General features: G+C 32.2%; 1 protein-coding gene across 1 annotated transcript in view; it reads right to left on the bottom strand.

The window, feature by feature from the left end:
- LOC134241301 (putative T-box protein 7) overlaps window positions 1–19,469 on the bottom strand; it is a 48,829-nt gene extending 29,360 nt beyond the window's left edge. The window contains exon 1 of the mRNA XM_062723368.1: window positions 19,087–19,469. Coding sequence (XP_062579352.1) covers window positions 19,087–19,469 — 383 coding nt within the window. The remainder of the gene's footprint in view (window positions 1–19,086) is intronic.
- Window positions 19,470–26,795: the final 7,326 nt, after the last annotated feature.

Here is a 26,795-nt window from a genome sequence, read left to right as displayed (position 1 = left end):
GATAATAAATTAGGAAGAGGAAAGTAAAGTAGCAGTTTGGTCTTGAAACTTTACAAAAGCAATAAATAGAATAATGATGCTCGATTATTTTCTGTAACAAGTTTGCAATAAAACTACAACTGTACGAGGTGTAGCATTTTGAAAGTATTTCTAAGATTTTTTTTTCATTTTTAGCAACAAAGACAATCACCCATTCTCAATATAAGGGCACAAATGCCTCTCTGATTTTTTTAAAAATGAAGTTCAAGATAACAATTTTTCTATCAATTACCTTTGAAAGAAAGTATCTGAAGATTTTGTTTCCAGATTTTTTTCATCAAATTATAATACATGAAATAATGACAAGACGATAAAGTAAGGGGTAATTTTATTCAGAAATGTAGCTTGAAATGTACGTTACTCTTCCTTCAATGTCCAAAAAGATATGTCAAAAAAAATGTAGTCATTAAAATCACAATTGGAATATCTCATCTTAACACCAGCACATCCTACCAACTCTGTCAGCAACATATTTTCTCGGCATACGAACGTGCGTTTGATTTTTCCTTTCAAAAAACAAAGGTTACTTTTTGATAGAGATGTGTAAAAACATTTTTTAAATATATGCTTTAAATTCTTCTCTCTGTTTTGTGAAGAGCGATCAGTTTGGAATCTTGTCATTTTTAATAGATACTGGAACCTAACATGTAAATGTAGTAAAATTCTATTTTGAAGTTACTGTCTTTTTTAACATATATCCATGCCGATTTAGAAAACTATGTAAATGTAACGTACATTTCAAGTTATATTTCTGTTTAATAAAATGCTTAAAATTCATCTAAAATTCATCTAAAAATTCATCGTTTTGTTTCAGTTATTCCAAAAAAGATTCTCTATGTAATTACATTGTGTTATATGTCACAATCACCACTATAAAGACACGATTGCCTCAGAATATGCGTACATTTCAAGCTTGTAATAATATGTAAATTAGTCAATTATTTTAAGCGTTTTAAGGCAGTAATATAAGAAATCATAATGTAACAAACGAGGTTATTGTCATCAACTACATGAATGTCACGTCACTTCGGTAACGTTCATTTCACATATTATTGGGGAGTCCCCTCCACCTCAGTTCATTACCATTCTTTTGTGCTGTTTCGCTGAAATTGACACCGGTCGTAGCCTAATTACTTCTAACTGTGTGCAAGGGTACAGACAAAAAAATATAAGAGTCAGATGTATTTTGCTATGATCTAACAAATGTTCGTGTGCCATTGAAACTTAACATAAATCTATTCCGAATATATCCATCGACAGTCTTGTTAACAATTTCAAGTATGTTGCAACATCGTTTTTCAAAACACAAACATACGTGCTTTTCAGCAATCTGGAAAAATTAACCCAAAATGCAATAAAACAAAACTGAAATGTATGTGACCGTCTTGTGTTCTTGGTTTATTTGTTTTGTTTCTTTTTCTTTTCTTTTTTGTTTTGTTTTGTATTTTTTTACCAATTATAAGCCTATGCATACTTTTTTTAAAATTATCAACAACAAATCAATTAATATTGACGAAAAGTCGCATATGAAAAGTAAGCAAACTGTAAAAAGGTTGCCAAAGATATTTAAGACACTTAGAAATAAATTTTCTAACATGTGGAAAACAGTTTAAAACATTTACGAGGATTGGGGTGCATTTAGATGTGGCCAGTTGTCAAATGGATTGTAACGATAATTTTGTTTCGCTCGTGTAAACGCAATTCATTGACTAAATTAAAAAAAAATGTCAGTTAGAAATACATAAAATGTACGTTACCATACGTAACGTACATTTCAAATATAAAAATCAATTCTCTTCCACAAGCATACGTTAGACGCGCAATATATTGATACTATTTGAACCTGCATTTCATAAGAAATGCATCATACAGGTTTCGTATTCAGAAATATATACCAGGTATCAAAATTATGACCTTAATATATTTTTTTCCTCAGCAGAGACGTATTTTTTGGGATTTAGCCGACCTCCAACCTTTGAAACTTTTTTGTGTACACATTCGAGTGTGTGAAAGTATTATAATACATGCGTGCGAGATTCACAATTCGATTTCATGGTAACGTACATATCACGTACATTTCAAATGATCTGAAAAAATAATTTTTAATTGTGTTAAGCAAAACGTCTTTGCTAGTTTACAGGATACAAGGGGTTGCTTATTCAGAGTCGTTACATATTTTCTACTTAATAGGTATTCTTAATGGAAGAATATAGGTAACGTACATTTCTTTCTTATCTCTACGATTGAAAATGTCTTTCATTCCGTAAACATATTGAAAAAGTTGCTCAAGTTGTTCAATTTCATGTTACATTATCTAAGTAGGAGTAATTAATCAAATTTCAAATTTAGATTAAATAAAGGAAAACAAAACTATCAGGTGTATGATCTTTGTGTTTGCTTGTAATGTGGTTGAAATAGAATTAAGCGACAGGGACATTGCACAATAAAAATTATTTATTATCACATATTTATTGTTATGAAAAGAAATATATATGATACAAGGTTTAACTTATCAGAAAATTTTTACTTGAGAATCAAAACTATATATTACACAGAGGGGATTCAGAATGATATTTGCATCGGCGACAGTAACGTACATTTCAAATAGGCTACTATATTTGAATTTGGAACTCCTTAAATACCCTTTCAGATCGATAATTATATGAATTCTTATTCATTGTTATATGACTATTTATAATGTTGATTTAAAAATTACATCAGTGGTATTTCTTTTAAATGAAAATGCGGCGACATCATTTGAGCCCTTATATTGAGAATGGGTGAATATCGCTCACTGAAATCAAAATCCGATATACAGAATTATGTATTTTAGTGTTGTCTACTTGTGTGCCAAGTAATATTGAAATCTGACCAAAGCTGTATGAGGGTTAGTATATTGAAAAATTGTTTTCATACAGATTGACGGACGGACACATTACTGTAACATAATTCTTTTGGTCTCCTACCAATAGAGCTAAAAATAAAAAAAATGGCATAATTCCGTCAAAAAGCTATGACCCGGTATGACATGCGTACTTAATCTGTAACTCGATCATCAAGATATATTCATAAACCGAAAATCAGCTTTATATATGCAAGCTTAAAGAGAAAAAAGTGCGGAAATCAAGTGGGATTGGCAGGCTATTTTGGTGTCTCACTTTAAAATCAATAGAGTCCTGCCCTAAGACCAGAACTTCTAACTTGGGTTACTTGAATCCAACAACTTTGACGAGTCATTCGTGAACAACATGACTGCAATTTGTTTATCTGTTTAAGAACCAGAAGCCGATAAGAGTTTTTTTTTTTAAATCGTGTATTTTCACTTTGAATTTCATAAAACTGTCTAAACACCGGAACTCTGACCAGGGGGACAAGACATTCAGCATTATGAAAGAAGATGCCCTTACTAGCATAATGGTGCACAAAGCTTATTCTCTCTATCCATAGGAGCAAAGAAAACGATCTTTAAGGAGATGACCCACTTTCACTTTATAAGTACACTTAAGAACAGATGATGCAAACAATTTTTTTTTGGAAGAGACTTAATATTAAGTCAAAAGTTTAGAAAGAAAAGTGGATAATTTTTAGATTTTTTTCTCCTAAGAACTGGAAAATGAAATAGAATTAGAAAGTATTAGTAATATTTCAATAAAAATACAAATATAGACTAATCACACTAAGTAAAGGTTTACAGGTGAAAACAAATTTCAGAATATGTTACCTTGGTGCTAAAAGAGTAATATAAACTTTATAAAAATATGCCAAGCCAGGTGAATTTAATGGGGAAAAAATGACAAAAAGTCAGCAATATCACAGAAAAATAATAAACATCATAACATAAAATATCTGCTATAATTATAGATTAAGTAGACAAAGTATTTAACTATAGTAATGCAGTTCCACTAATCCCTCCACTAACCAAGTCAAAAGAAACATGAATTTTACAATTTTGTAAGTGGACTCGATCCTAACAATAATCAATGTTATCGGTGACGGCTTTTTTTTTTTTTTGGTGCCTAGAGGTTAAAAACTTTTCTTTTTCGATTCAAGATAAAATATCAATGTTTTTAACACAGTCATCGAGGAGTTAGGGGCTTAAAATTCATAATTTTGTACACTTTTACCCTTGTATGACCAATGACAAATTGCTTGAGACTGGTTCAGCGATTCACGAGTTGAGGTTTAAAAAAATCAAAAATGTATCGCACGGAATCAAATATCAACATGAAATCAAAGAGACACAATGTTAGCTAAAATTATGTTGAAAAATTAAAAATTTTCACTCATATTGAGATCACAACACTTGTTGGCGGATGTCTGCAGATGTATTTTCCGTACTAATGTATGAAAGTCATAAAAACTTTTCTTTTTAGAGATTCGATTCGAGTTTCGAGATAAAAAGTAACCAATCAAAAGGCGGTTTGAGATTCAATTACTCTCCTTTATTATTTTTTACTATCAACAAATCGTTTTTTTAACACATTTGATTAAATTACAACGCAAGAAAAAGTGTTATATATTATCAAAACGAAATTTAAAGAAATATTAGAGGTCTGCACGATATGCTTAATTAATTTATAATAGCTTCTTAAATATCATAAGTATAAAGAATATATATATTTCGTGTTATCTACTTTGGATACAGGGTTGTTGACATAATAGTAAACAAAATAGATTAATACATTCCCCCTTTTTTCCAAACATAATTTTTTTACTATTGAAAATGTTCATGGTTTTTGGTACAGTGGTGCAGAATAGTTCAAAGAAGTTTAGGTGTATTAAAAGAAATTAGGTACTTAAAAAAATTTTTTCTGTCAATTTTCAGGTTTGCAATAATATTTTTGTCTGCCCCCCCCCCCCCCCACTTTCAAAATCGATGCTTCGTCTCTGTAATAATTAGTACAACGGGTTTCAAATATAGTGTTTGTGACACGGTATTAGAAAGTGGCCAGTGGTCGAGATCACCAAGTTTATGAAACCAATAGACAGCCCTTAAATACGGATGGCTGAAACATGCATGCTTAATAAAGATAATGACCCATTGGGAAAAATCCCTACCCTAAAAAATAGGGGTTATCATGGTAATTGGAATTTATTTTTGAATGGACATAAGCATAAAGCTACTGTTTTCTATAGTATATTATATCAAACATATGTTGCCAGATGTGTGGTTATCAACATTCATGTTGCGAAAATACAATAAATATATATTCGATAATTATTTAAAATCGCTCGGGTCTCGCCCGACTTGGTCAAAGACAAATATACTAGTAAAACCATAATGCTCATTTCACAAAACAAAAATTTCTTGAAAACCAAAAACAAAGCAAAAAAAGTCATCAGATGTTTTATTGAGAGGGCACAAAATTGAGGGGGTACAAGAATATAGTAGTTATGATTTCTTTAGTATTTTATAATCGGCAAAATCATTGGGGGGGGGGGGGGGGGGCACAATGTAAAGAAATGTACCCACATTAGTATTTCATATAAATAATAATTTTCTCCCTCATCAATGTTCTTATTTAAAAAAAAATGTCGACTTAAGAATACCGCAATTCAACGATAAGACCATATAATATTCTATATACCTATCTATTGTTTTGTTTAATAGGAAAAATAAGAATTTATATATAATTTCTAAAATGTAACCTAAAATTTCTTTTTATTTCGTTTTAATACATATATCTTTTTTTCTTGCATTATCATTTATGCAAATGACCCATTTGATATGAATATATTCAACGATTTCTTGATAGTAAAACATAATAAAGGGGAGTAATCAAAATTCAACCTGCCTTTTGATTGGTTAATTTGGATCTTGAATCTCGAAACTCGTCTTTGAATCTCGAATTTCGAATCTCGTATTTCGAATCTCGAATCTCGAATTTCCTTTCGTACTAATGTCTATGAGCAGCGATGAATATTAATGGAGCGAGCACCCTCTTTGACGCGGGAACTCGTATCATACTCTAGAGTAGGATTTCCCCCAAGAGGGAATCTCACACCAGGGCCAAATCTCCCCCTCTTTCTTTCTCAGAGTAGGATTTCCCCCGTGTTTTTGAGTCAATGTAAAACATAACAATAATATGTTTGTAAAAAAAGAAAATAAAAGACATAGTTACTGATTTTTAAATGGTAAAGAGTGATTTTCGACTTATGTAGAAACAATTCTCTAAACAAGTCAAATCATGGAGTCTCAACGAAAAATGTAAATATCTTCAAATTCCATGTCTTACCATTTCTTTTTCTTTTTTTTTTTTGTCATTCATATTTTTTATTTCTGTCATAACATGCATCATACAAACATTACAAATTTACAACATAGTGGGAAAAGTCAGATATTTATACATAATAGACATAAAGTGCTTCCACTGAACAATTTTGAAAAAAAAAATGTACAATAATATTTATTACTTTTCTGTATCTTATCTTCACTGACTGAGAAATGTTTTCAAAAAATCCCAACTTTGCTTTATCATGTCTGCTCTTTTATGAGAGAGAGAGAAAAGGAGGAAAAAAGCTCTATAGTCCTATAATATTTAAGAACTTCCAAAAAAGCAAGAAAAGAGGGCGTTATATTTTTCCATTTACAATACATTATATATTGCTTTGCAATTAGAATAATTATGTTCAACGATCTGAAAGCAGTTTTACTACAACTATTGTATCCAAATATTATTTCTTCAGGTGTAAATTCAATTATTAATCCGCAAGTGTTACGAAGTTTATCTCTTAAGTTAGACCATAAAGTAATTGAAAAAGGACACAAGCATATTAGATGAATAAGTGTTTCTTTAGTATCATGACAAAAGGAACAAAGTTCTGTTTCAGCTAATTTACATTTCATAAGTTTGCTATTTGTAAAAAATATTTGATGTAAAAGCTTAAACTGAAAGCATCGAAGTTTCGTGTCCTCTGTTATTAAATAGGGTAAAGAAAATGAGTTTTTCCATTTATTTTCAGGAATATGTATTGAAAGTTTTTCCTCCCATTTTCTTAAAGCCATTGAAGGGGACTCTGCTATCTTTTCAACAAAAAAATGATAAAAGTATTTTGTGACTTTCACGTTTCTTTGAAGTTTTAAAATATTTTCACTTTTAATTTCATTCAACTTTTGATGATTTCTAATTATTTGCTTCCAATGTTTAGGGACTGCTGATATTAATCCGGTATATTCCACGAAATTTGTATTTAACATGTATTTATTATTAAATTGGTTAAAATTCATGAAATCACCATTTTCCGTGATTAAATCATTAATGAAAAATATGCCATTGGTCATCCATTTTCGCTTAAACACAATTTTTTTTTCCGACTTTGATATCATTATTTAGCCATAATGGTTGACTAAGAATTTCACAAGGGGCTGTGGTAGAGTTTTGACTAGCCTTTCCCCAAGATAGTAATAAACTTTTCCAGAATGAATTAAATTTACTTGCAATGGTTTCTAAACCTTCATTTCTAAAATACCACATTTTGTCGTTTCCAAATTTTTTTATGTCGTGTCTGAGAGCAAGAGTTTCCATGGCGAATGAATATTAGGGTCAAGTACTTTCTTGACCCATGATATTTTCAAGGCTTGGCAGAAAGATGCTAGATGAGGAACCTTAAGTCCTCCGTTTTCTGTTAAATTATATAGAACGGTGCGCTTGATCTTGTCTGGTTTGCCTTCCCAGATAAATTCAAAAAACATATTTTAAAGTTTCTTTAAAAAATCTGAAGGTGGGTCTGGAAGAACAGTAAAAAGTTGAACAAAAATTGGTACAACCAGTGTTTTGAGCACAGTGACTTTTCCGATCAATGTGAGGTTTCTAAAAGACCAATCATTAATAAGCGTTTTGGCAGCTTGTAACTTTTCCTCATAATTATCATAAGTGATATCAGGTTTGTTTAAGTCAAAAGTTATACATGTACCTAAGAGTTTAAATTTACCGTCATGGTTCCACATTATTTTTTCTTTTGTCTTAATCTCTTGACCACAGCCCCTTTTTGCACCAATCCATAAAGCTTGTGTTTTTTCGAAATTGGGTTTTAGCCCGGAGTAAGCAGCAAAGGAGTTTATGCACTTTAATGCTAAGTTAAGGGATTTTTCATCATCTTCGAGCGCTAGAGAAGTATCGTCTGCATACTGGCTTACAAGGTACTCTGAATCTTTAATGTTTATTCCCTTAATGTCGGGATTGTTTTTTTAAAGAGGCGCTGAGGAGCTCTACCACTAGAATAAATAAGTAAGGCGAAAGAGGGTTCCCCCTGTCTTACACCTCTTCCTATTGTGAAGAAGGATGAAAAAAGACCGTTGTTTAGCACACAGCTAGATACATCGTGATAGAGTAGTTTAAACCATTTTATTATTGATCCCCCAAAGTTGAAAAATTCTAGAGTTTTAAAAATAAAGTTCCAATCAACAGTATCAAAAGCTTTTTCAAAGTCTAATGATAAGAGTATGCCAGGAATATTTTCTTCCTCTGTTTTTTGAACAGATGATACATGATGTCTTACCATTTCTAATGGCACAGTGGTACTTGTATATGTCTAATATTTTTAATGTGCAATTTAACAAGGCTATGTAAAGTTTAATATTTATTTTTTTTCAAGGAAATTCATACATTTTGATGTATATCTTTTACATGTACTACTTACATGTATATGTTTCCTGAATCCAATAAAGGAAATAATTGTTTGACTTCGTATCTCGTTACCACGAATTAATTATTTCATATCCAGTTAGGCATCTCCATATAACCAGATATTTATCTCGTTAAACGAATATAACTCCCTAGTAAGTTACGAATAGGTCTGTTTATCTCGTTTTGTTTAGTTCTTGTATCATTCTACATTTGAAAAAGTCTAACATTTCCAATAATTTATTACAAGCAGTTATAAAAATATCAATGTTATACTTTCATTTTAATTTGTTGAATCTGATTCATCGAGAAATATTTGTTTAAAAACATTTTAATATGCTGATTAATGAAGCCCCCTTCCCCTTGTATGAAATACTCGTAGGTCCAGTGGGGCGAATTTACAGGGTTTCTTGTTTTGTTCTGTTGTTATTGTTGAAATTTTCGGTTTTTTTTTAATTTGTTTTTGATTTTTGCTTGTCAATAAATTTCTGGGTTGGATTGTTTTGACTCGGGGGGAATCTCTTCCACATGAAAAAAGTTCTTGGATCCATGCGTGGTTTCACTAAGTAAATATCATTTCTAATTTTTAAGGACACCTTATTTAGCAAAGATATCTGAATATTGAAAGAAATTCCATTTGTCTGTGTTATTTAACCTTGAGGGTTTTCATATTTTACGAGGGTTGTTCGAAAAGTTCATAGACTTCTGTCGTATGTTTTTTTTATTTGACGTCATATGCTATCCGAATTTAGTAGATATATTTTACAAATCAATACAAACGATTTGTGTCAATTTGTGTTAAATATCAAGATTTATTCAAAACTTATCGCGATTTTAAAAAATGCAAAAATTGAGTCGCGGAGCAGGTCAAAATTTAGTAAGTTACAAACGATACACTAAATAATGTCTGTAGTCATATTCCCTGTAAAATGGATCAAAACCGAAAAATAACAAAATTAAAATTAAATATTGTTACATCGATTTGTATTCCACTTGAGAAGAAATGTAGTCCGTCTTGATAACGACAAAACGATGACGTTTTAGAACGTCACGGAGCAGCAGCTAACGATTCAATTTTGTGTTTTACGCAGAAAAAATCCTGAATAAACTCTTAAAATAAATAAAATAAGATAAATAAAAAAATATATCACAAGCGAGTTGTGCATGTGTGGACAAATAGTACAGGTAGTATTTGAGTGGCAAAGACAGAGTGTATCGGATGAGGACAATATGTTAAGAAACGGTTTTAACTGTAAAAATTAAAACAGAAACTTGAAAAAGTTGGAAGGTCAAAGAAAGACATATGCACTTCAGAGTTGCTTATCTTGTGAAAGCAGAGTTAGGTAATAAAAGAAATTATAACCTTAAACGCAATTATACATCGAAAACAATTGTTTAAAGAATACCAAGTATTAGAAAAATGTTTTTAATGAGTGGCTATAGGATAACTCTGTTTGAAATGTATAGGGATACACCGTATTTTTTTCTTTAAGAAATTCTTGACCCTTAGTTTTGATGTTACATTGCCCTTAAGTGTGCTGCGCGGGTACAAAATATGTTGAATTTAAATTGAACCATATATTGATTTCTGTTAAATTGAATGGATTGATTGATTGATTGATTGATTAACGTCCCTCTCGAGAATTTTTCACTCATATGGAGACGTCACCGTATGCCAGTGAAGGGCTTCTAATTTTGACCTTTACTCATCACTTAGGGCCATTGAGCAGTGAGGAATCTTTATCGCGCCAACGCCTGCCGCTGACACGGGGCCTCGGTTTTTAAGGTCTCATCCGAAGGACCCGCAACTTTCACTTCAAAGTGCCGAGCGCATGGCGAAGGAAAAGTTGCTACCCATTTTTATCGACTTAGGTGCGAACTCACGATCTCCCGATCACGGAAAAAGGAAACATTTCTTTTTACATATTATATTTTGCTTATTTCAAATTTTTAGTGAATAATATAACGAAGATTGACATCGTCCACGAACTTTTCGAACAACCCTCGTATATTTTATATTTATATTGTAGAATATAACAAGCATTATGAGAGTATTGCTAATGCTATACTTGTCCTTTACCGGTAAGTATAAAAAAAACGTCATATATCGAGTACTTATGTTCAATACATTTAGTTACCATTTTAAAGATGGGACATTGTCTTGTAACAGTGTGCCGACTCTCTCTCTCTTTTTAAAAACAAAAGTACAGCAATTATATATTTTACGGCAGGGGAAGATTGGCTCAGGGAGAAATTGCACTCTATAAATGATACATAGAGTATTTTCGTGAGGGTATTGAACAACACAGCTGTGGTTTCGGAACACACTAAAGACCTGATATACTATAAAGACCTGATATTTTGACCTGATAAAAAAAGATATCACATAAAATTATCAATTTAACATTTTATTTCAATTTTTTGGGAGAAAATTATTGATGATACTATACTAAAATACACTTTTAGGAGATAACACTGAGAATTTTTTTCTTTTTATCAAATTATTCTTACAAAAACTTGTTGACCTGATATTTTGAATGACCTGATATTTCTAGTGAAGACCTGTATTGTTTTCATTGACTTGTAATGGAAGGTTTGGAATGACCTGATATTTTTAAAAAAATTCTTTTAGAAAAATTAAACACTTCAATTGGTTTTGAGACAAATCTTTTCCCCAGAATTTAAGAAAAAATTGACCTGATGATTTGAAATGACCTGATGATTTCCTACTAGTGACATGATATTTTTTAATGACCTGTTATTTTTATATGATGTGATGAATTTGAATGACCTAATTCATTCTTATAGTTTATTTTAAGAAAAATCAAGCAGATTTAGTGTGTTCCTGTGGTTTCATGGTACGTATTTTACTATATTTGGTGATATTTACTTATATAAACATGTTACATATCCTTCACTAAGCATGTCAATCCTTACAGTTTATACTTTGTGTACGAGTTATCTGCAACCAAGAGAGCGCTGCTTTGGTCAATATGGAAAGAACTGTCGCCTGATCCGAATGTCGAAAAAAGAAGTTAGTTATATGACTAACGGTACGCATTGATTAGAATTTGACTGAAGAATATTAAAATTGATTCTATACTCCATTCACCCCTACTTGGTTTGCAACGAAAGTCGACCAGAAACAAGACAGAAAGTTCGATCAAAATTTGTGGTAGAGAATTTCCTATTTTTAGATTCCTCCCTTGTGTATTTTTATAGTAGGTGTAACTATATCTCTTCAAGAGATCGTATTTTTTCAGCATGTTTGGATGATTTAATCGATTCTTACTTGTGTAAAAGTGTTATATCATGTTACTGTGTTAAGGGGGATGTACAAGCCATATTGGATCTAGTCTGGTGTAAAATAAGAAATACCAAGAATGCGCTTAATACTCTACTAAACTAGCCCAAAGTTACTCAAAGTGCTAATGCACTAATTACCTACTGTTAGAGACCAAAATTAGCAAATAATTAAGTTTATTTTGTTTTAATTAGGAGGAAATTAATCATGTTAGAACTGCGCAGCTACAGCATTCACGAGATCAAAAATGCACTGAAAATGGTGTTAGTTTGATTCATTGATAATATGGCTATAACCATTTGTTTCGCTCTTTTCTTGTCATTATCCGTAATTCTTGAAAATTTGATTTTTCATATGGGTGTCTTCCTGAGGCCATGTGTTTATTTCGTCCGCCATTCCTCTGTCACACAGAGTTCGAATAACATTGATTTTAGAATAAATGCGACCATAATAACATCAAGACAAGAAATTGCTAAGTAATAATCATTATGTTATATTACTTACTGCTGTTATTTGTTGCATCGCATCGTCTGAATAATGAAAAAACGCGATTTTAACCCCACTCCAGCAAATCGGGAAAAACTGTTCTGTTTACAGCTCGAATTTCCTTGTTAATATTATTCCACTGAGCACGTGCTTGGCATGTGCATATATCTGCTGTGGATAGATGCTTTTATAACCATGATTATATTCAATTTTTCATGGAACAAGTCTTAATAATTTGTTGATTTCTTTAAAACTCAAGAAAAAAGATAAAAAATGTCCTAAACATATGCGTTTACGTCGGGTCTTTTTTCTGTGGCGATAGAAGTTATTTTCAAATGGGGCACTGCAAGGAGGATGCTTAGCATTTAATTTGAAAAAGTTAAACAATATGCAGTGCATGAAAAGCAAATTGTAATTATATGTCTTACATTCGAAAAGTTGGTACATATGTCTATTTTGTTCAGCAGTTAGACAGAAAAAATAGGCAGTTATAAGATTTCCTTTCTGTTACCCGCCACTCAATTTCTTGCAATGCTTGAATTTGTCTTGGATTACGAAAACTCGTAATATAGTCTCTTCCATCTGCTATATTACGCGTATTCGTAATTTAACTACATTACAAAAAATTGTAATATAAGTTTTATATTACGATAACTTGTAATATTACGCTTTTTTGTAATCTTACGTTTTTTCGTAATATTACGAATTTTCGTATTGGACTGGACTGATTAATAATGAATTTTTTTTTTAATTTGTATATTACTGAAGTTGCAGTTACTGTATAAGATTTTATTTTTCACGATTTGTTAATGCACTTGAAAATTAATGCATTACTTTCGGAGAGAATAGGATGGAATTAAAGCTAATTGTACATGAAATGTGAAAGATAAATAATCACAATCAAATACAATTTAAATGTGTATTACCAAATTTACAATCTGCATGCCTAAATTTTTTTTCCAGGACAATCTTCAAATTTGCAGCTGTACAGATTGCAGTTCATCTCATCTGCTTCTAGAATAGATAAATGATGGATGTTAAAACCAGTGTCCAAGAGTCCTAAGTCTGAAATCATGGTGCTTTTATGAAGGAGATCAGGGTTTGTTTTCTGTGCATTGTTGACATTTGTGGATTTGTAATTGGTTTATGACCATTTGTATGAAAATAACTCTGACATTTGAAATTCAATTTGAGCGACGGACAAAGAAGTCAAAAAATATGCATATAAAACATTATACAACTGTAATAAAAACATTGATAAACTTAAATTTAAACAATCTACATGTACATGGATCTGTGATCTTGGCATTGAAATTCAGTATACTGTACATGGATACTTTGATGAATTTATCTTATGGTAATGGAATACCTACCGGTATTCATTTGCTAAATATTATTGAGGAATCACCCTGAATAAATATTGTGAACTTGATCAAGTATTTTCATACCTAATTTAGACACTGATTTACATTCAAGATCAAATGTCAAGGTCAAATACAAGAATAAGTTACATGTATAAATACTGTAAATACTGTGATTTCTTATGCATGTTTAATAAGATCTAAGGAATATGTGTGAGCTCACTACAATAATTATTGCTGTCAATCTGTCAATCTATTTTTTTTCCTTATAAAAAATTGAGAATTGAAATACATTTGTACGGCACTGAACTGACCATAAACTGAGAGGAAACTGATTGAAGTTAAATAAGAAATCTTAACATTATGAATATCTTGATTTTTATTTAGCAACCATGATAAAGATTTTGCATGTTTGGATAATATTCCCATACAACAGATAATGAACTGGGAATTTTCAATAAGAATTAATTATAAATTTTAAAAAAGTCATACATCATAAATCAGATATTTTGACTTGTCTGTTTGGTTTATGATGTAATCATATCTTCTTATTTAGAGTTGCATACAATTATTTTATTTTCATGGTGCTCAGTTTAGGAGAAAATATTGTTTTACATGAAACATATACATGTACTGAAATATGAAATTTTTACAGAGTTCTTTTTTTTTTTTTTTGCACAGAAACTTGAATCGCATGCATTATGATTATCATGCTCATAATTGTCAACCTTTATAAACCTGTTATCTAATTATGCGGGATAATTAGCTCTCAAAATATTGAATATCTAATCAGCTGATTGACTCTCCATTGATTGTCACGCTTCACAGCATGGTCGATGATTAACGACGTGTTTGTTTAGCACAGTCCGCTTTCCTTCGAGGCATGCCAGGTGCATGGCAGTCGTAGTATAGACACAATTAACTACTCACGTCATTAAAAAAGTAGGTGTCAGGACTAAAATGCAATAAATTTCAATCATGGCGGCTGCCGATTTTAGCCATGGCGCAGCTCGTTTAACCATGGCGCAAATAAATTTAACCATGGCGGGCGCCATGGTAAAATCCCCTGTGGAGAACCCTGCGTAAGACTATTTTACATTGTAACAACACCCCTCCCCTCCTCCTGCATGAAGGTTTTGGCATATGTTCTGATTCTTATGAAGAGTTTTAATCATTTCATAAGAAAAAGTACCTGAAATCTTTATTCTTTTCCCCCTTTTCTCTCTCTTATTTTATTTTTTGTTACATAGAAAACAAATTACAAAAGAAATCACAAATACTGCTACGTCACAGGGGTTGCTCCCGGCGTTGTATAATTTTTAATTTGAAAACAAAATCATCCTATTTGATGAAAGTATATCTGCACAAGTTGTATCATTACTGTATAGGCCTATGAATTTTAAAAATAAATAATTATAACATGCCGAGAGTAAGCGCCTGTGGCCACCTCTCCAGATCATTGTTAGAATGTAAAATTAAAACAAAGTCTAATCATATTTTATTCAATTCTTCTGGATGCCCAATTTCTTCACATGTTCGCAAAATCAGTGCTTGTCCACGTTTTATTACAATCTTCTCTTTGTTTACATTTTCACATAGTAATCGTAAATTATGCGGTGTGTCGGGAATTAAGGAATGTCGATCTCGATTATTTTTTCCCCTTAAAACATATTACATTTAAAGTAATAACATAATTACAACGTATTTAATTTATGGTCATTACTTTTTTTCGTTTTGTCAAATTGATTCCCAAATATTAATAAACTGAGAGTTGCAGGATAGGACATGATTTGACTGAAAACACAGAATAGGATTGTGGATGCAGGATTCACGATAGGATAGGATAGAATTGTCAACTTATAGGATAGCAGTACTGTAATTGTTAGTCCATTATTTATACACTGAATTGACAACGGATTTTTCCGTTATTTCCCTATCATGACAAGGAGTTCACAGCAGGGAATGCTCACTCCTTCCTGGGCCATGACCCAACGTCTGATTTTCGGAGGCACGTGTTTGCTCTGCTCCTCTTTTGTATTGTTTTATGGACTTTGATATTGAATACTGTTCGTTATCTCCATACCCTTTCTATATATTTCTTTGTAAAACTTTGGTCGGCCATTATGGGGGCCCCACTCTACCCCGGGGGTCATGATTTGAACAAACATAAATCTACACTACCCGAGATGCTTCCATATTGATATGATAAATCATGGCTTTGCTATTCTTGAGAAGAAGATTTTACAAGAATTTTCCTACACATTCCTATGTAAAACATTGATCGGTAATTGAGGCCCCACCCTACCCCGGGGGTCATGATTGAAACAAACTTGAATCTACACTTCCTGAGGATTTTCCCCATAAGTGTCATCTTTCCTGGCACAGTAGTTCTTGAGAAGAACATTTTTAAAACATATCACCAAATTTTCACTATTTCTGAATTGGCTCCCCTTGAATGAGGGCTAGGCCGTTTATTTGAAGAAACTTGACCCCCTTCGCCCAAGGATGCTTTGTGGCAACTTTGGTTGAAATTCGTCAAGTGGTTCTAGAGCAGAAGTTAAAAATGTAAAAAGTTTACTGACAGACAGACAGACTGACGCCGAACAAAATGTGATCAGAAAAACGTACTTGAGCTTTTGAGCTTAAATGAGCTAAAATGGCTCAAAAAACATCTCGCAACTTGACAACTTTTCTATTATCTCTTCTTATTTGTATCATTCTGTTAAGGGCGCTCTAACCACTGCACACGAAAGAGCTCTAGTTATCGGGTAGTTTTATGCAGTTAGAGTGAGTTGTCCTTAGATGTAAGATTAAAGAAATTGTTATTCACCGTTAATTACATAATTTATCATAGATTAAAATATTTTTATAAGACCAAGAATAAGAAATTTAATTATTTTCATTACTTTTCCAAATGTAAACAACAGCGATTTCTGCTCACAAATACCGGTAGTTTATTGTCTTTGAACATTTTTCAAGCGCCAATAAGGCACGTATCCTATGTTCTAAATGAATAAAAAAAGTCTCAATATGCATATCTTTATATGATATATTTTTCTCTGAGTCCAAAAAACAGTTTCTGTTAGTGTGTAGAGCTTCGTTATGGCATACCGAAGAAAGAAATGTGTAGAAATTTCAGATCTTTCATGTGATATGGAGAAAAAAAGACTGGCTTTTCTTCTTAGGGGAATTGAGGGGCCAAAAACTTTCATCTCTATCTCTTTAATTATCAATGTTTTGTTATATATTAATGAAGCAAAAATGTGTGTCTATACACACAGCAACAATAAATTGTAAAATTATGATCATTTCTTACTTAATTAGGGACCATAAAAGGCCAATATATTTAATTTTTGATTCTTTATATCTCCCCAGGGGAGAATATATTGATACGCAGTATTGAATAAAAGATGGTCAGAATCGTATTCTAAACAACATACAACCATTCATATTTTTGCAAAAACAACCCATTAATGACCAGGGGCTCGTAACATAAAGCTTGCTAAGTTTTTGACTTAAGTAGGGTCGTAAGTACGTTTTAGGCACAATCCTAGGACCTGTCTTAGTACTACTTAAGTATGTCTTAAACCGTAACATAAAGCAAACTTAGCGAGGTCTTAGCTAAGTCAAACTTATGTTAAAAATATTTCATATGAGTCAATGTACGGTTTTTGATTTTATGTAGATATATTGCTAAAAGTGATTCAGTTAGGGTTTTAATTAATTACATATTAAGGTTGACGTCCTTACCTATCGGTTAAAGTATGTTAGATTAGATTTAGTTTTATGATATACTCATTTGCAATTAAAGAATACAAAAAAATCGGGATATTTTCTATGTCTCCATTTATCAGCAATTCTCTCTATCTATCTATCTCTCTCTCTCGAACTGTAGTGAACCCTGTCTTTTATTTATTCATTTATTTTACTTTAAAGATACTTTTTATTACTGTTTTAGTCGTCATCCTCTTTCTTTTCTGTTGTTAACAATTATTTCAATTCATATTTTCAAAATGAACATACAGATCGATGGTTTATTACTGTGTTCAATTTATTTCTATAACCGATGTCCCACTAATAGACTATTTTCAGAGGTACCCCTAAAATTAAACTTTGTATTTACATGTATGCTGTGTTGGAAGTGATATTGGAATCACTGACACCCCCCCCCCCCAACGAAAAAATAAAATTCTTAAATCAGCGTCAAATGGAGATAATTATTTTCTTTAATGCATAATATGAATAGAGGAATGTTTTAACATCGAAAGTCAACAGTAAATTAGTCTAAATACATGTACAAGAAAGTTAAGATATACTTAATTCACCTCTGCCGGCCGCCAAAGTTTTGCTAAGATTGCCAAATCTTAGTACGCTTCTAGTTACGGTCTTAAGTTTTAGACTGTACTTAAGTCCTACTTAAGCACGGTCTTAGACTTAAGTAGCCTTTATGTTACGACCCCCTGAAGTTCTAGTCCTTTAATTATTCCATTCTATATAGCTCGAAAACGAAAAGAAATTCCTGAATAGATGTTGCGCAAAAAAATCATTAAAATCAAAAACTTTATATTTGATATGAAGAAAAAGGCTTCTGATCCCACTTCAATATTTGCAAAACGGCCCCATTAAGGCATTGAAGGGCTAGCCCCTATATATTTCTATTCTGCATACCTCGAAAACGAAAAGAAATTTCTGAATACTGTAGTTGTTAAACAATAAATGCTTCAAATCTTGAGATCTAGATATATTATTTAATTTGATGATAAATGGTCTCTCCCCTCAAATTAAAGTCCAAGAAGGAACAGAAAACTTTCACCTATAGCTATTTGTTATGTTATATAAATCAAACACATTAAATCAAATGAGGGAAGTCTTGATATCATCATATTTTAACAATGATCATACTGTAGATTCCTTCTTTTTCGCGAGTACTTATTATCGCGAATGGGCTCTTCAACGGCAAATCGCGAGAATAATAATTCGCGAATGGAAGGTTGATCAAGTGATTTTACATTGATTTCAGCACTATAAAAATATAGGCGGGTAATTTTATTTCACGTGTGTTGCTTCTCGCGAAATTACGCGATAATTAATTCCATGCGTATATTTAGGAATCTACAGTAGTCAAAATCATATTTCATCTAATGGAAAAATCGGACGGATGACCTACTCGTTGCTCGCAACGAGATCTTTTCTAGTTGCTCATATTCTCAAGTTTTATTTTGGAGGGGGAGGGAGGCTTTGTTGAAGAAATATATATGTATATAAAACAGACCTTCCACTTCTGTTGATAATCATTTCCGTCCCAACTTTCAAAAGCTTGTACCATAGCTTTGCTTCGGCCATCGACAACGTGATGGGTCCATTGATAAGTAGAATGCAGTTTTCTTTTTCATCAATGTAATTTCTGGACTTTCCAGCGTCCGACGAAGAACTCTGCCTGTCAGAATATCCAGATGAACTACTGGACGTTGGTTGAAATACATCCATATCATAAGACTGGACATCCATTTCTGATGACGACGAATCGTTAGATGATGCAGTTGAGGAGGATGTATTCGATGAATCTCTTTTAACTAAATCTTTTTCTTCATTATTCCAAGTTTGAATTTTGTTTTGTTCGTCCTTGTCTTGGTGGTTACCTTTATCACTCTCCATATCTAAGAAAAAACATAAAAGCAAAGTGAAAGTTCATGTAGTAAACATACTAAAAGTGCTCCAACTCATTTCTTATCAACCAATATGAATGTGAATATATCAAAATCACGAACCATAAGAAACACTATGTTTGACTAGGCTTTTAGCTGTGAAAAATAACTGACACCTGAAAATACATCTGCTAGGATCGGCATAAGCTTCCCCTGACGATCAAGCACACGATATGACCCTTATTGTACTTGTCAGACAAAACGGGTCTTATATTTTCAAATGGATTAAAGAAAAACGCTAAATGCGCTTTTTTTTTATTCAACATGTTTGAAAACAAGATTTTAAAATTGACCATATTTTTAAAATATGAATTTATGAAATTGTTTCTTCAAAGTCTTGTAGGGAAAAATATATAAGTAGACGTTCATATGCAACAAATACTACATGCCAAAATAAAACCATCTATTGTTATTAATGGATCCCCTAGTGTGAAAACAATTTCACTGGGACCTGCCAGAGAGACAAACATTTTTATATTCATATTCACAAAATTTAATCGCAGAGCTATGGCTGAAATACCGTAAAACGGGTTAATTTAGAGGGGTGCTAACTTCGGCTTATTTTGAGTTTTTTTGAAGTATGCCGCTAAAATTTTAATTGCCAAAGAAGATGGGCGTATTTGGCGAGCGATCTGCAGAAATCATTTGTACGAAACATTTTTGGTTTAAATGTCCATTATTTAGTTAACTGACCATAGCTGGTCTGATTTTAAAAGCAGTCATAGGATTTTTTTTTTATTTAGTTTGAAATACTGTGGTTTCATCAATTTTCATTTGCATCAATATTTATGAATTTTGACAAACAGATTTTTTCAAGTATACGTAATTTCGTGGACAAAAGCATTGCCTTTTCAAACGAATGACATCTTTCTTCATTCAATGAGAATTTATAATGGATCTGCTCAAAAACGAAATCCTCGAACATTTGTGCTCAACGAATATTGTTGAAATCACAGGGAAGTTAAAAGTTAACGTCATGTTTATCATATAGTTTGGTAGCTTGGTAGTAAGATTACCATTAACGTCTTTCTCAAGTAAAATATCCAAGTATGAAACATATGTGTCAGACTCTGTGGTATCTTTTATCTCAAGCTCACCATGATATATCCTACCGACGTAGGAATGGAAAGGTGTGTGCCATTCAGTGACTGAATGGCCACTGAAAAGTCACTAAAAGCAGTTTTAACTGAATGGTCTTGTTTCTTCCTCTGGAAATTACCATTGTTAATTGACAGTACGTCGTCGATATATCTTAATGTCGAGTTGAAGGCTCCAACAAGTGTTTTCTTCTTTTCACCCATAATATTGTGCAGAAATTCTGCTTCATATGAATACAAAAATAGGTCTGCTAATAACGGATCTCAATTGGTACACATGGGAATTCCAATAGATCGTTGGAAGACCTGGTCTCTAAAAACCACATAGAGATTGTCAGTCAGAAACTCAAGCATATTTTTTATGTCAACTTCAGAGTACTTATGTGTGCAATCAGAATGTGATTTAAAAAATAATTTTGCAAATGACACTGACCAGGTAAGTAAATTTACGAGTTTCATTTTTATTGGAAAAAAAGCCTGGACTTTCATTTATCGTGGGGAATGGTTGTGTATGAAGTTGAAAAGTCGTAATTTTTTTGGCTGTTCATTTTGATAAAATCTTACGATATCAAATTGTCCAAAAGATCCTTGGAAATTTTGAGTATCCACATCTGATTCACACCACTTCTTCAATAAATTGTCGCACAGTACTCTTGAAGTTTTTCCTTCACTTCTGTCAATATCTTAGTGAGGAGTAATGAAAGAGGCTTGGTTGAACAGTTACTGGAATTCGCAATGTATCTTTGTTTGTAAGGATTCTTAAGTTTCGGAATCCAATATATATATAGGGTAGTTCAAACTCATTTTGGCTCTGTGGAATATTAAAAATCTTCAAAACTGACATATGATTTTGAAGAATTGTAATCACAATTGTAATCAGAATTTTTAATTTGAGCTTTTAGCTCAGGTGAGCTAATAAAACTGTTCGTGCGGCGCAACTTCATCCTGTACAGACTTTTGTCAAATTATTTGTTTTTTGTGTTTGTCACAGTAGACAGGGGATTGTTAAGAATATCATGTCTACATCTTGATACTTATTCGTACACATATAATCACATACTATATCTACCTCAACTCATAAGCAAATTCTTTAATTCCCTCATTGTTCTTTTTAAAAGATTACATGTTTGTTGATTTTCAACCCATAACCTCAGCTGCTGTCAACACGTTTTTAATGTAAATAACATTCTGTTGTAACGTTGAATATTGACCCGAGTTGAAAATTGACTTGGGGTTCATTTTTCAACTTTGAATATTGAACCGGGGTGTTTTTTATCTCTTGAAATTTGAGACAAAAAGTCGTTGAATTTATAGCCGGGGTCATTTTTCAACAGCTTGATATTTTTTTCTTATCCCTGATGACCTCAACAAGTTGAAAATTGACCCTGTTGAATATTGACCCCACCTCAGAGTTTGAACATTTTTTTGAACTGGGAAGTTGTTTACAAGATTTGTCAGTATCTCCATATATTTATATTTCGGTTTCAATATTTTCCCTTTTCAAGAATAATAAAAACTAGGAGACTTATTGTTCACAGAACAATAAGAGGTCTTTCCACCTTCTTTAAATTTCAAATTTGTTTTATATCTTACTCCTAAAAACTAAATTCCTTGAAAAAGAAACCAAAACTCTCTTAAAGCATGGAAAAAATGAAAATTTAAAAAGAAAAAGAATGACCTTGACCTTTGACCTTGATAAATCTTCAAGGTCAAAGGTCAAGAGTCACTATGCAATTGACCCCATGCTTCTACAACTTATAGTTTTCAAGTTATATGGTTTAATAGTAAGTACAAAGAAGTTAAAGGGCAATAACTCATATAAGGGTCATCAGATCCTTCTGTACTTATACAGTGAAGTTAGGCCTAAAGACCCGTAAGACATTAGTGAAGGTTTAGTGTCTCTAAAGTCTACGGTTTTGGAGGAGTAGCGATAACAAGGTTTTTTGCACAAGGGGCAATAACTTTTAAAGGGGTTAATGTTAGGGGACAAGAATGAAATCTTTGAAACAGTTTAAAGAGTACATATTATTGATGCATAGACATTAAGTATATGTTGAAAGACAAAAGAGATATAAAAAGATCTTAATTTCTCCTTTTTGGAATGACCTTGACCTTTGACTTTTGCATACATTTTATGGTCAAAGGTCATTAAATCTTATGCAGTTGGTCCCATGTCTCTACGACTTCTCGTTTTGAAAATTTTTAATTATTTGTAAAATTCGAAAAGTTTCAGGGGCAATAACTCATTTAAGGGGTTTACAAATCCTTTTGTATTGTTAGAGTGAAGAGTCTTCTTTATTAGTCAAAGACATTGGTAAAGGTTTCAAACCTCTGCGTTTTACGGTTTCGGAGGAGTAGCGATAACAAGCTTTACAGTGAAAGGGGCAATAACTTCGAAAGGGATTAAAGGTCAAACTTCTTGGGCGTTTTTCGGAATAACTTTAAATATCCAGTATTATGAACTATTAATTTTTTTGATAAGTCTTGCGGTTTCAAAAGTTAAGGGAAGAAAAAGAATAATAAACATAAGCATTTCAAGAGGTCTTTCCACAGAAAGGTAGAAAGACCTAATAAACCTATCATCCCGTGTATATATGTACGTTTTGATCAGTACAGGATTTCAGTTATCTTCAAGCATGCCAACTTTATTTTTTCAGAATACTTTCTAAATCCATAGCATCACACATAATTTATGCCTAAAGCGATTGAATGACAGACATCTGTTCATAAACATAATCATTATCTATCTTCTCTACAGAAGAGTGCAACAGGGGAGATAATTATTACAAAATCTGAATAAATGGTAAAATACGTTTTTTTTTTCACATCAAAAGCAGGGAATAATTAATTTATAGCTTTTATAAAATTCAAAATAATATTTATTATTAGGTTTTTCCACCTTTCTGTGGAAAGACCTATTGAAATTGTTCTGTTTATTAGGTCTTTCCACATTTCTGTGGAACGACCTCTTGAAATGCTTATGTTTATTATTATCATTAGGTCTTTCCACCTTTCTGTGGAAAGACCTCTTGAAATGCTTATGTTTATTGTTATTCTTTTTCCGCCGGACTTTTGAGACCGCAAGACTTATCAAAAAACTTTATAGTCCATGATACTGGATATCAAAAGTTATTCTGAAAAACGACCCAACGTATTTGAACTTTGACCCCTTACACAGTTATTTCACCTTTCATCATTAAGCTTGTTATCGCTACTCCTCCGTAACCGTAAACCAGAGAGTTACAAAACCTCAACCAGTGTCTACGACTAATTTAGTAGACTTTAAGCTTTCATTGCAAAAGGATTCGTAGACCCTTGAATGAGATAATGTTCCTGAAACCTTTTGAATTTTATGAATAATAAACAATTTTCAAAACGAGAAGTCGTAGAGACATGGGACCAACTGCATAAAAGTTATTGACCTTTAACCTTAGAGTTTATGCAAAGGTCAAGGTCATTCCAAAACTGAGAAATTAAGCTCTTTTTATATCTCCTTTGTCTTTAAACACATAGTTAATGTCTTTGCATCATTAATATGTACCCCTATATGAGTTATTGCCCTTTAACGCTTTTGTACTTACTATTAAACCTTAAAACTTTAAAAGTTTAAGTCCTAGGGGCATGGGGTTAATTGCATTGTTACCCTTGACCTTTGACCTTGAAAAAATTATCAAGGTCAAAGGTCAAAGTCATTTTTTTTTTCAAGCCATTTCTTGATTCTTTTTACATATGAAACAAATTTAAAGTGTAAAATTCAAAAAAGGCGGAAAGACCTCTAATTGTTCTGTGAGCAATTAATTTACTAGTTCGGTCTTTCCACCTTTCTATGGAAAGACCTCTTGAAATGCTTATGTTTATTATTTTATTTCTGACCTTGACTTTTGAAACTGCAAGACTTATCAAAAAACTTTTTAGTTCATGATACTGGAAATCTTAAGTTATTCCGAAAAACGACCCCCTATGTTCGAACTTCGACCCCTTCTGCAGTTATTGCCCCTTACAAAGTAAAGCTTGTTATCGCCACTCCTTTGAAACCGTTAATCATAGAGATGCAAAACCTTTACCAATGTCTTCGACTAATTTGGGAGACTTCTCAGTCTAATCATTGTGAAAGTTCTTTTTGTCCCTTCAATGAATAACTGCCCTTGAAAGATTCTAAATTTTACAAAAAATTAAAAATTTTCAAACGGAGAAGTCGTAGAGAGATGAAACTTACTGCATAAGATGTATTGACCTTTGACCTTCAAATTTATATCAAGGTCAAAGGTCAAGGTCATTCCAAATATGAGAAATAAATTTCTTTCTATAGCTCTTATGTCCTTAAACATATACTATCTATCTTTTGTCTTTAATATGTTATTTTAAAACTTTTTTGAAGATTTCATTCTTGTCCCCTAAGTTTGACCCTTTTAAAAGTTATTGCCCATTGTGCGAAAAAGCTTGTTATCGCTACTCCTTCGAAACTGTTAACCGTTGAGGCATGAAACTTTCACTAATGTCTTTAGGGTCTTAAGATACAAGTTCACTGTATCATTGTGTAAGGATCTGATGACCCAATATATGAGTTATCGCCCTTTAACACATAAGCACTTATTATTAAACATGATAATTTTAAAAGTGTAAGTAGTAGAGACATGGGGTCAATTGCAATGTGACCCTTGACCTTTGACCTTGAAGATTTGTTCAAGGTCAAAGGTCAAGGTCATTTCGATTTTTTTAATTTTTCACTATCTTTCAAGCCATTTTTCCTTAAAATTAAATCTAGAGCGTAAAATATAAAAACTATAAAAAAATTTAAAAAGGTGGAAAGACCTCTTATTGTTCCGTGAACAATTAGTCTCCTAGTTATTAGGTTTTTCCACCTTTCTGTGGAAAGACCTCTTGAAATGCTTATGTTTTTTATTATTTTATTTCTGCCAGACTTTTGAAACCGCAAGACTTATCGAAAAACTTAAAAGCTCATAATACTGGGAATCAAAAGTTATTCCGAAAAGCGACCCCCCATATTGAGCTATGACCCCTTATGCAGTTATTACCCCTTTCACTCTAAAGCTTGTTATCGCTACTCCGTTGAAATCTTTAACCATAGAGATGCAAAACCTTCACTAATTTCTTTGACTACTTTAGGAGACTTTTCAGTCTAATAATTGTGAGGGTTCTTCGACCCCTTCAATGAACTATTGCCCCTGAAAGTTTCTAAATTTTACAAAATATCAAAAATTTTCAAAACAAGAAGTCGTAGAGACACGAAACTAACTGCATATAATTTATTGACCGTTGACCTTTAAATTTATATTAAGGTCAAAGGTCAAGGTCATTCCAAATATGAGAAATAAATTTCTTTCTATAGCTCTTCTGTCCTTAAACACATACTAACTATCTTTTGTCTTTAATATGTACTCTTTAAGCTCTTTCGAAAACTTCATTCTTGTCCCTCAAATTTGACCCTTTTAAAAGTTATTGCCCCTTGTGCGAAAAACCTTGTTATCGCTACTCCTTCGAAACCATAGACATGAAACCTTCACTAATGTCTTAAGAGTCTTTAGACACAACTTTAGAATTTCAGTGCAAAGGATCATATGACCCCTTATATGAGTTATCACCCCTTAATGTCTATGTGCTTAATATTAAACCCTAAAACTTTGAAACTATACGTTGTAGAGGCATTGGGTTAATTTCAATGTAACCCTTGACCTTTGACCTTGACAATTTTTTCAAGGTCAAAGGTCAAGGTCATTTCCAAAATTTCAAAATTTTCATTTTTTATGCTTTAAGCCACTTTTGTTTCTTTTTCATGGTGTTTAGTTTTACAGAGGTAACTATTAAACAAATTTGAAATTAAAAGAGGGTGGAAAGATCTCTTATTGTTCTGTGAACAATAAGTCTCCTAGTTATTATTATTTTTCCGCTATGGACTTTTGATCCGAAAGACTTATTGAAAAACTTTTTAATTCATGATACTCGACATCAAAAGTTATTTCGAAAAACAGCCCAACGTATATGACCTATGACCCCTTACGGAGTTCTTGTCCATTTTATGTAAAACCTTGTTAATTTGTTATCGCTACTCCTTCGAAACCATAAACCGTAGAAATATGAAACCTTCACTAAAGCCTTCGACTGATTGAGGGGACTCTGGAATCTATTCATTGCGAAAGTATTCGGTGACCCCTTCAATG

This window comes from Saccostrea cucullata, unplaced genomic scaffold, assembly GCF_032062105.1.
Source record: "Saccostrea cucullata isolate Sc308-1 unplaced genomic scaffold, CSIRO_AGI_Scuc_v1 ctg222, whole genome shotgun sequence".
NCBI classification, from domain to species: Eukaryota; Metazoa; Mollusca; class Bivalvia; order Ostreida; family Ostreidae; genus Saccostrea; species Saccostrea cuccullata.
The sequence above is the reverse complement of the archived record's forward strand: the minus strand, read 5'-3'. Positions and strand labels throughout refer to the sequence as shown.